This window comes from Leptonychotes weddellii, chromosome 4, assembly GCF_054177405.1.
Source record: "Leptonychotes weddellii isolate Sample4059 chromosome 4, ASM5417740v2, whole genome shotgun sequence".
In the NCBI taxonomy this organism is placed as follows: domain Eukaryota; kingdom Metazoa; phylum Chordata; class Mammalia; order Carnivora; family Phocidae; genus Leptonychotes; species Leptonychotes weddellii.
The window spans coordinates 42,109,949-42,121,741 of NC_138372.1; the positions used below are offsets into that span (position 1 = coordinate 42,109,949).

An 11,793-nucleotide genomic window follows, 5' to 3' on the forward strand; every position below is an offset into this window, starting at 1 on the left:
GGAATTCTTAATCACAGGAAACAAACTGAGGGTTGCTGGAGTGGGGGGTGGGGTGGGAGGGATGGGGTGGCTGGGTGATAGACACTGGGGAGCTTATGTGCTATGGTGAGCGGTGTGAATTGTGTAAGACTGTTGAATCTCAGATCTGTACCTCTGAAACAAATAATGCAATATATGTTAAGAAAAAAAAAAGAAGAAGAAGAAGGTAGCAGGAGGGGAAGAATGAAGGGGGGGAAATCGGAGGGGGAGACGAACCATGAGAGACTATGGACTCTGAGAAACAAACTGAGGGTTCTAGAGGGGCGGGGGTGGGGGGATAGGTTAGCCTGGTGATGGGCATAAAGAGGGCACGTACTGCATGGAGCACTGGGTGCTTTATGCAAACAATGAATCATGGAACACTACATCAAAAACTAATGATGTAATGTATGGTGATTAACATAATATAATAATATTAAAAAAAATCGAAGTCAAGGGCTCACATGGATTCATTAAGAAAAAGTAACAATGCATTGTTATCACTGCAAAGAGGAGCACAGTGGTCTCCAGGGGCGGGGGGGGGGGGTTGGAGGTTTACTCTGGGGTAAAGAAGGCTTCCCAGAGGAGGTGTGCAATTACCTAGCATACTTGCACTCCCCGGCTCGGTGAGAACTATTTGCCGTGCGTCGCTTGTAATGACAACACACGTGCAGGGGTGCCTTCTGTTTGGAGGATTAAAGGACACATTCATGTAAAACCCTCAACAGAGCATATGGATTAGATTAAATGAGGACATTTTCGTGTGCCTCTCTGATGAGCGCATATTCCCTAGGATTCCTTTGTGCTCTGAAAATCCCTCACAGGGTGGGGTCCAGAACCAATAACAATGTCCCAGATAGCGTCATTCAGCCTCACAACAGTCCGATTAGGGTTGGAGCTGGAATTTCTAAGGGTCTGTCTTCACAGCCTGTGTTCTTTCTACTCATTACTGAGCTGAGATCAACAGTGACTAAATACCCTAGTTCTTTTTACAGGGGCCGTGGCCAAGTCATACGTCCTCCGGAGCAAAAGTTCTGAGGCTGCCTTCTGAGGGCCACCTGGAGGTCCTATATATGAGCCTGGCCTCGCAGTGGCATGGGGCAGTGTCACAGAGCTTGAGATTTCCCATTTCCAGGAGTCCCTCCAGCTGATGGGGTCTAGAGGTAGTGGACCTCCTGAGTTCTTAGAAAGCCCACTACACATGGCCTTTTTCACAGTGGTCTGTCCACTGGCTGCACCCTCACACACGCCAAAGGCCTTGGCCAGCTCTTCGACTGTCCCTCTGAGACCCGTCAACTACTTTTCAAACTGGATGGCAACCCTCTTCCCAGGATCGAGACACTGCCCCCTATCTGACCATGTATAACATAGTCTTTGGCGGGAGACTTTTGCTATTGCACACCTGAGACCTTGAGGCCCTCAGACATAGTGGTTTGCACAATTCAACTCACTGCCACTCATGGGGCCAGACCTTGGTCCAGACTGGCACCTCTTCCTCAGCCCCACCATTTCCACCTTATGCCTCCTTCCCTCCGACTCACTGAGGAGTTCTTAGCATGTCACCAGTTGTGACACTTATATCCAGAAGAGGGGTTCTTTCCTCAGGTGGTAGACACAGTTTCACATGAATGGGGGTTACAGGAACCTGGCAGAAGAAAGAAGGTATACTTACACTTACAGGTTGACTTTTTGGCACATCATAAACACCTTCCTTCTTTTGGCTGGTGGGAACCTGTGGAAAAACCAAATTCAACACAGTCAAAACACTTTGATATTCCACTTTCAAAGAACAAAGCAACCCCACTCCAACTCCAGGCTGGCTGAGTGTGGAGGAGAACAGCCCCCGAGGCCCGAGGTTCCCAAATCAAAGGCAGGCCAGGCCCCTTCCCTAGGGACAGCTGGATGAGGGAGGAGTGTGTGAATCACTTCATTAATGTCTGCAGGGGGTCTCTGCCACTGGGCTCCTCACAGAATCACAGAACAGGAGGCTGCAGAGACGTCTCCTCAGGGGTCACATGGTGGATAAAAGTCATCCTTGTTTCACCAAAGACAGAAATGGGACCCAGAAAAGTGTTCTGACTTGTGCGAAGTGATTAAAATTAGTTTGTGGCTGAGCTTAAGCTGCTTGGTGCACAGACTGAGATCCAGGTTATTTAAAATATAGCAAATATCAAGGTCTCAGTATCAAGAATGGCTTCTGCTGGGATCGTAGACAAGCCACGTGATATTCACCACAAGTTTTTTTTCCAAGAAAAGGGGTCATCAATGGCATGAAAAGCGTAAGACAAGAATCCGGAAAATCTCAATTGTTTTTTAATATGTATCTGTATTTTCTTCCCTCCCTCTCTCCTCTGACTCATCCATCTGGTCTTACTGGGCCACTTGGTAACTTATCACCCCGTGCGGGTCACTTAGCTCCTCTGAGCTTCACCATTATAAAATGGGTGCTATTGGCTCTGCTTCTCGTTTGGGTTATTGTGGGGATCAAAGGAGAAAAGAGATGATAAATAAAAACTATTAGGACCTAAAATACTGTAAAGTGTTAGAATGATGGCTTCTTTCACCACTAATACATTATACAAGCAAGTATAAGAACGTATTCTGTCCTAACACTAACAACAGTAGACATGTTGAATACTTTTCTAATGAGTCAATCAAGGGCTTTACACTGAAACATTCTGGCTTGAAAGCAATCACTCATGCTTCCCAGCACCCAGCACAGGGCAGCTCACACCGCCATCAGATGCCTCAGCCTGTAGTGATTTTACAATTGTCTGCTAATCTGTGTTCCTTTTCACGAGACTTGGAGCTCCTCAAGAGCAGGCAAGGTGCCTGCAGCTCAGTAGGCATTTGGTAAATGTCTTCTGGGTAAATGTATCATCAGAAATGTGGGCAACAGTGAAGAAACGGAAAAAGTGTCTTTTAGGCTTGGACCAGCCAACTCTACCACATGAAGAAGGAGGAATTTCAGCTCATTCCTCAAGTCCCCTTTGCTGTTTCCACTCTCATCAGCTTAACTTCAAATCCTTATAATAATCTTAAGAACTCGGTATTAGAATCTTCACTTTACATAGTAGAAAGTGAGGCTCAGAGATGTTAGAGAAACTCTTCCAAAGCTTCCAAGCTAGTTAAGTGATGAGATTCAAACCCAGCTCTTTCTGGCTACCAGACAAGGCACGAACTCACATTGACAGGGTGCTTTCTGTCTGCCAAGCACTGTTCTGAATGTTCGTGTTTACATGTATTCTCATGTAATCTTTGGGACCAGGCAGTTGGGTAAGGATGACAACTGTGTTGCAGAGGAGGAAAAGGAAGCAGAGGAGGGGTTCTGCAGGTGAGCGGGGCTGCCAGAGTTGGAGTCCTGGCACTTGGCCTTTTAACTACGACACTATACAGACAGTCCCCACCGTCCCCATAGCTGTTCCCACTGCTTCTTTTTCTTGGACATCACATTCTACACTCTCAAAAGGTTGTGCACATTTTTGCAGAAAAGAGGACTATGAGAGAGCATGGAGATGCAGAAAATGCACTTTCTGAGCTGCTCTTGCAAACCTCAGCTCTCAGGTAGCCAATGAAGAATGTAATTTCTTTGCTCCTGATAACCGGCCACCATCTAAAAGAAATCCTCTAAGAATGCCTACCGAGCCCTTGTTAACAAGGGCCAATAAATTACCAGCCCACACTTGTATTTTTACTAGCTCACCCTTTCCTGCGCAAAATGAACAGCATTTCTGTTCCCCGTAATTCACGGCTCACTATGGGCACTTAGCAAGTTGAACCGCGGCTGACTCTCAATTATCCCTGCAAATGGAGGAGAAGCGGCAGGATGGATAAACCCAAACTATGCATAATTGAAAAAGCTTTGCTGCTTGGCTCTCCCATGGGTGAGATATCAATCTGCCTGTTTGTCCTTTAAGATTTATGTCGGCTGGGAAGTCTTCTCGGGAGCCTTGCTTGGCTCTCTACCTGGTGGGAGCCTTCCTCTATACCCTCTGTAACCTCTGCTACAGCCTTCCACTAAAAAATCAAAGTGGCCAAGAACCTATTATGCATTGTGCTCTGTGCTTTGCCTGGGACAATGATGGCGAAAAGCTGGATATGGCCCACGATGGAATGGAGCTCCTTGTCTTACTGGGGGGAGGTGGGAAAGAAATCGGGCTACTCACATGAGCATAAAATGTGCTTTATCTTATGTGGGACCTGTCAAACCACACTGCAGCTGTAAGCTAGGGCAGGACAGATATTTCACTAGCCTGTTCCCCATCGGTAAATACGAGTTACGCAGGCAATGTTTAAGCATCAAACGTTTACCATGTGTGTGCCAAGGGCAGAACACTGGCAGAAGTGCCCGAGGGATGAAGACCAGAGGGAGCCTGGTCCGGGTTCTCCTCGCTACCTGGCTGGTCCCTTCTGCCTGTAGACCATTTCATAACATGACACTGCAGAGCGAGTGAGAACAGTTCTGAAGCAAAAGGAAGCAGGAGATCTGGTTCCTGATCCCAGCTCTGCCACAGGCTGTGGGACCTCAGAGTGTCCCTTTGTTCTCCGAATCTCAGTCTTCTCACCTAGCTGTCGGAGACATTCAAGGGGGTGCTTAGAAACTCCCAGGGGGTCAGGACCACGCCACGGTCTAGCCCATCCCCATGTGCCCGGCACACGCTAGGCGGGCCATCCATAACTGCGTTTTGAATGAAGGAGTTAATAGATGTGGGATTATTGTCAAAGCTACACGTTAACCACCGTAGGTACAGAAGACACTTTGAGCTCAGCAACATCCTAAGAGTGTTAGAGAGGCAGTTGAAGGGTTGAGTGACACAGGAGCAGAGACTTATCATTTTAAAATAACAATACTTGACACATTACGGGCGATTAAAAATGATTTTCGAACCAAGGAACGTGAACAATGCCTGTGTGGAAGGCTGCGGTCTTGCTGGCGCAGGAAGCTTGTTAACGTGCTACAGAATACCGGGTTGAGAAGCCAAGGCTCTGGCCTTGGGCCCAGCCCTTGAATTGCAGGACTTGATTTCCTTACGGTTTAAAATGATAGTCATCATAGCTATTCTTATCCTCCTGAGTTATTGCAAGGGTCAACGTTAAGTGAGGTGTAAAAACCCTTGTACCGCAAGGTTCTGTGTTGTTTGACAAAAGATGACGGATAACTTTTTCTGGTGCACGCAAAAAGAAAGACAATTATTATTATTAATCCAGTTTGGAAAATGAGACTACTGATCCTCAAAGAGAGGTTACATTTACTCAAGAGTCTCTCCCTCCCTTACGCGGGGGTTATAAATAGCAAAGTCAGGTGAGGTTGCAACTTTCTGCTAGGCTCTCTGACAGGAGGAGGCGAGCAAGTCGTGTTCTACTTCACTTAATACATCATCATAAGACATCTTGAACAGCATCGGGTACCGATGACATTCTTAGGAAGTAAAGGGAACCAACATTTACACAGAACCTACTATGTACCAAGCGCTTTACACCTTCACATCACTTCTAGAAGCAGATGACATAGCGTCCCTCATTTTATAGCCCAGGAGATTGAAATACAAAAGTTATGTACTTCGCCCAAGACCACAAAACAGCTCAAGGATTAGGCCCCAGGTGCCTCGTCTGTCCCAGTGATAAGGTCTGCCTCGTTCCACAAAATGGAACAGATGAAAATCTGAGACCACCCTGGGCCAAGCTGAAGAATAAGAAACACTGCAATCTACTCAGGAGGAATAACTATGGAACACTCACTCCTAGGCTCTTAAAACACAAAGAGGAGCCCAGATCCTAATCGCAGCTCCTTAAAAGCCCAGCCTTATCTTCAGGCCCAAGAGCTTATCTCTCCTTAAGCAAATTGAGGCTCAGCTGACTGGCAAAGCAAGAGAGGAGAACAGAGGGTGATAAAATATTCATTTCCTTAAATGGTACCTTCCTGCTAATGATGGACAGACGGGAAGATCCGGAGGTCAGAACTGTTAAAACAAGTGTGATTTTTAGATAGTGACTTGATACCTACACAGAATCCAATCATGAAACTCTGCATCAGGATATTCTGAGCTGAAAAGAACCTTGGGATTTATTTATTTACTGAGGTCAGAGAGACCTGGCTGTGAGTGAGGGGGCCACGTCTTATAGCTCTGTGACCTTGGGCAAGGCACCTCATCTGTGTGAGCCCCACTGTTCTGTCTGTAAGGTGGGAATGACGGCGCAAGCCACACAGTCTTATTGTGAGAGATAAGATATTGCATGTAGATCCCATTCACAGAGCCGGCCCACAGTCAGCACTCAATAAATGTTAAGTAGCTATAGGCCACGCGCGCGCACGCACACACACACACCACTTCTAAGAGTCTTGTTTGCCCCGTAAAGCAAGCCAACATGATTCTCTAAAGAATCACTGTCCTGTGATGAGGCATGAGTCACAAAAAGCAGCAAAGGACCCGTAGAGACTCTTCTGTCTTAGCTGCTCATTTTACAGATGAGTACACTGAGGCTCGGAGACAGAAAGGAACTCGACAAGCTGGATGAATGGCTGAGTTGGTACCTGGACTAAGATCCTGAATCCACACACTGTGTGACCCAGGACAGAGTCTCTTCTGTACATCCTTCACATGATCTTGCTTCATTCTCATTCCAAGTGTGAGTTACGGAGAAATTACTCCCCTACCTTATCACTGGGGAAAGGGAATCTCAGAGAGGGCAAGTATCTTGCCCACTACCACTCAGCCAAAGTTAGGTGGTGATGCGGCCAGAACCAGAGCCCAGTTCTCTGCCAGCCTAGAGGAATTCTTCCTGCACACAGGATGTCCCACACTCCCAGCAGTCCCCCCACAGGGTACAGTGGGAGCCCCGCCAACTACTGCTCAGTTGGAATTCAGAAACCTTGCGCTGAAAAGCCTAATTTTGTCTTGAAAGGTGTTTTTTCTTCAGAGGATGACTGGTTAATGGCTCCTTTGGCCGCATATTCAGACGCCACAAGATTGTAGTAATTTAAAATCTGACACCGAGAACAAATATGTAAGTTCTCTGTGTAAAGATCGGAAACTTTGTGAGCGATGATTTTAAACAAAACTTCAGAGCACAACCTCCCACTTGCATCCAATCCAGACAGTTCCAGGGGATAGAAATACTTCGATTATTACTCCATGGGACTGGCTTAAGCCGACTTGTTGGTAGAGCTGATGTGATACTTTGGTCATTTAGAATTCTGTGCATTAGACAGAAATTGAAAATCTGTTTTACTTTTATTACACAAGTAATGCATGCCCAAGGCAGAAAAGCAGACCGCACAACTGAGTAAATTAAGAAAATTAAAATCACTTATTAAATAAATTTTTTCCTTCTTCCATAATGTTTATGTTTCAAATTCAGGCTAAAATTCTAATTAGTGAAAAACTGGATGTTGTCATATTTGTTTGATGTGTTGCTATGGTGCAATTTCTCAAACTCTTTGATGGAAAAGCATGGGGGAGGATGTGTGAGTTTTGCCTTCACTCACAATGGGTCTGATCTCAGCTCTCAATAGCTATACAGCCCCCGGGAAGCTACTCAACGTCTCTGAGTCTCAGTTTCCCCTTGTAAAAGCGGGATTAAATACCTACTTCATAGCATGTTTGTCAGAATTAAATGAATCACAAAGTGTGTGCAGTGCTCTTCACATGAGCAGACATTTAAGAATATTAATTTACCTTCCCTTTAGGAAGGGTGAAACCTTGAGCTGTACTTTCTTTTATTCAGTTAATATTCCCAGTGCTGTTTTGCAACAGCGTTTTGAATTTGTCCTTGATTTTCAGTAGTGCAGTTGGCTTTTTAAAGAAATTTGATGAGCACCTTCTTTGGAGAAATGAAGGACCCTCCTGGATTACTTTATTCCAATGGAATGTTTGATTCTTGAGTCCACTGAAAATAGTTAAGATCCATTAACAATTAAAACACCGCACTCAACTGGCGATTGAACATTTCTACAATAAGGCGTAGAAACTACTGGTCAATCGGTAAAAGCCAATTCAGAGGAAGGTATTTGACCAAGCCTGGATGACCTAGAGCATGGAGAGACCCTGTGAGGAGCGTGCCCCAGGTTCTGGGGACCTGTCCGCGCAACGGAAGGAGGCAGTGGCGCAATGGAAAGAGAGAGAAGCGATTTTATACCTGATAAATGTTTTCTTCCGTTTCGGGATCACGGATTGGCTCGTGTCCAGCCTCAAACACAATGTACTATTATGGTGCGGCCAGAGAGGAAAGGTCAGAGGGGAAGAAGAGAGAGGGGGAAAAAAAAGGCATTTGGAATTTAGGATACAAATCACAGTGAGCATTAAAGAAACAGCTGCAGCAGAAAACACCTTCAAGAGACAAGGGGATCACTGAAACACTGCACGTGCCTTGCACACTCCTGCCTTTTCTAAGGAAGAAGGTAAGGGTCTGATGGCTGTGAGGGCATGGGACCCCGCGTATCTTTCTGGAGATGTGGCCTCTTCATGCGACGGCATTTGCTCGCAATAATATCTGCACGTGCCACGCTGCTGAGTGCGAATGACATCTCCTGGGAACATCTAGTGGCCCGACTTTGTAATCTGGGTAATAGCAATTGCCCCCCTTTGCTTCTCTCAAGCCCAACATCCTCACTTGGCCCGGAAGTGCTTACAAACCACAAACCTCCTCATCCCGTAGATATCACCTGATTTTACATTCTGAGTTTTAAATATTGAAAATCGGTTTTGTTTTGTTTTTTTTCCTGTGCATGTTTCAGACTTCTAAAGGACTGGGCCATTTCAAACAGGGCAATATTCTTCAGTCTCTGTGAGTCAGTTAGCCAGGGGACGAGCTCATATCTAGACAAATCCTCACCCTCAGCATTCTAGAGGGAGGGCATGCCGTTGGGCACATCTTTGGCTTTTGTTAAAAGCCACACAGGCTAGATACTTCTACTTCAAGTTATTCGTATTATATTACTTATTTTATCCATATTATTTTATTTTTGTCACAGCTATACCAGCTTTCTATGTGGAAATAGGCACTGAATAACAATGCATGTGTCACACACACACACAACCCAGGTGTGTCCGGTTAGAAATAGAAGTTTTGGGTTTTATGTCCAACAAGTCCATTTTTTGGCTTTCTCTCCTTAGGAATAAGCATGAGTGGGTTTGGGGTTGTGGTGGGAGGCCTCCTCTTCCCTTCTTTCTGCATCTGTTTGTACAGAGCACATAGTTGGATCCAAGAGAAGTCATGTCTCTGGCCCCACCTGGGCTGCAACCTTGCAGAGTTCAGGGAAATCTATGGGCTAGGACGTCTCTAGGGTCTCCCTCACCCTCCTCCCAACAGCGCCCATGGCATGAGCTGGCTCATCAGAGGGGCCAGAGACTTGCCCCCACAGCCTTCCCCAAACTTACAAACTGCCCTGCTTGTACTCCAAAGTCACCAAAACTCAGTCCCCAGCCCTGGTTCCTAAGTCAGAGAAGCCTCCTAATGAACTTGGAATATTCAAGACACTCCCGAAAACACCCAGCTCTGCATATTTATAGACTGTGGAGGGGGCCGAGGCAGGGGCAAGAAGGGAGAAGCGTATCTCCAGATCTCACGTAATGGATGTCAGCCAAACATCTGTTTGTTTTTCATGGAAACCCAGCCCTCACCCTGGGAACTAATCTCCGTCCCTCTCCAGGCTCTGCAGTCAGGGGCTCTTCAGGAGCTCTGCAAAGTGTCTGTAGCAAGGGCCTCGCCATTCCTGACCCTAAAAACCCCGACGGCTTCCAGAAATTACCTGGTATACAGGATCTTCAACATCCTCTTCCAAAATTGTCTACAGCAGAGCGAGAGAAGGGAGGTTGAGAAGCAGAGGATATAAATAAAGGGAGAGGTATGAAACTGTATTCAGAAATTACAGGACAGTAAAGAAACCAGCTCTGGAGGGGAGAGGCTGCTGGGTCATTTCAAGTACAAAACAACCCACAAAGGAAAAACGAGCCATCTTGTAGCCACCCCCACCCCCACCCTTAACAACAGCAAAAGCAATTGTGTCTTTCTGTTCTCCTCTCCCGGAAATCTTCCTTGGAATTCAAAATTTCACTTTCTCGAACATGTCCAGGATTTCAGAGAATAAAAGATCATCTCTAACTGTGTGCTTTCGGTGCCTGTAATTTACACGGGAACCTTTCAACTTTGTTTATTTCTACTTGGCAGCAGGAGGACAAGCCCTGACTATCAGTTTTCGCGTCTGTTTATTTTAAGTCCCAATCTTCTCTAGTGCTCAGAGACATTCACGGGTATACCTGATACACAGCTTGTTCGCACTGCTTATCCTTTTGTGCCTTTTTTTCCAACTCTTCTCTTTGCTTCAATTCATAAATAAGTTGAAAGAGATCTCTCAAGTCCAGAATAACAGGTTCAGCCTGGAGTAAAAGGGGGTATAAAGTGCATTAGTAAGGGAAACGTCCTGAGCCAGAGAGGCCTGTTTCTGTTTTTTGCCAGCTACAGCCCCCGCCCTTCCTGTTCCTATTAAACTGAAAGCATTCCATCTTTAATTAATTCTACCTTGTTTATATTGGTTTAGCAAATTGCATCTAGGCTAAAGTTCATTTCTTCAACTAATTATATTTGCAAATTCATAATCATAAGCATAAAAGGCACTGCTTTTATTTATTAGTAATTTCGAATACAATAAAATTAGGGCAGGCCTTATGCAAAACAGCTATTTGTTTTCTCTTATTTTCTTTTTAAATGAGGCTATGAACACAAGGAAACTTACTTGTATAGCGGTGCCTCCATCTAACTTAATCAGAAAGGAAAATAATTAGTCATTACAAAATACATATTAGAAAAAACAACAAGAAGACTGGATGGGCCTGAGCCCCCCGTTTCCTTGCTCCGAGGCTATTTATGCTCTGGACATGGGCGCCTAAGCATCAGCATGGTCTCGACCTACATCAGAGGCGGGCTTCAAAGACCCACAGCGTGACCGGACGCACTGTCCCCTAAAGCTACTAGGAGAGGAGCCCTCCTCGGATGGGGATACTCACCGCCTGGGCTGTTTTTATGGCAACAAATCTGTGATTCCCTTCCTTCCCACAAACGTATCCAAAGGCCCGGTGATCTGTGATGTCCTTTGCAATGTAGGAAATTTCGTGAACAGCATGATGATGCTGAAGGGCCTAGTGGAGACAAAAGGAAGAGCATATTTCACGAGACTTTCCCTTCGAGCTGTTGATCCATAGGAGATGTGTTTCAGCTACGTGTGAACAGGCCCGAAGGGCTTTGGAAAAAGCTGTTGGGTCCAGATGGAAGGAAAAAGAGCCGCGCCTGCCCTTGAGAGATGGAGGCTTCCCTCCATGGTCTTAGTGCTGTGACCAGAGAGAAAAACAGGACTGCTCACATGCTGAAGGTGCATCTATCTGTGGCAGTGGCTTCCTCAGCTTGCCAGGGCCAGTCAGGATAATTCAGTGGGGCAGGCTCCGGTTGTAGCTCGCTTCAGGACACGGCCCAGGCAAAGCGCTGGTGTGATATTTAACACACTCCCACACCCCGGGCCTCTGCACGCTGTGCTGGAAGAGTGGCACTCTGTACGGATACTGGGGCGCCGTTCAAAGTCACAGAACTGTAAACGTGTGTGGGTGCCACCCTTTCTTGACAGATGGTGACAGTGTCTAAAGGAACGAACACCTTTTTGTTTGTTTTTTTTATTCTTATGTTAATCCCCATACATTACATCATTAGTTCTAGATGAAGTGTTCCATGATTCATTGTTTGTGCATAACACCCAGTGCTCCATGAAGAATGTGCCCTCTTTAATAC

General features: G+C 45.9%; 1 protein-coding gene across 3 annotated transcripts in view; it reads right to left on the bottom strand.

Moving 5' to 3' along the window:
- The window catches only part of LOC115942550 (disabled homolog 1), a 1,065,325-nt gene that overhangs the window by 52,584 nt on the left and 1,000,948 nt on the right, over window positions 1-11,793 (bottom strand). For 2 of the 3 annotated variants that reach the window (XM_081818492.1, XM_081818493.1), the window contains 5 exons: window positions 11,022-11,153; window positions 10,275-10,394; window positions 9,767-9,805; window positions 8,155-8,220; window positions 1,691-1,750 (listed from right to left, as the gene is read on the bottom strand). In XM_081818492.1, coding sequence (XP_081674618.1) covers window positions 1,691-1,750; window positions 8,155-8,220; window positions 9,767-9,805; window positions 10,275-10,394; window positions 11,022-11,153 — 417 coding nt within the window. The remainder of the gene's footprint in view (window positions 1-1,690; window positions 1,751-8,154; window positions 8,221-9,766; window positions 9,806-10,274; window positions 10,395-11,021; window positions 11,154-11,793) is intronic. The other variant, XM_081818494.1, reaches the window with a different exon arrangement.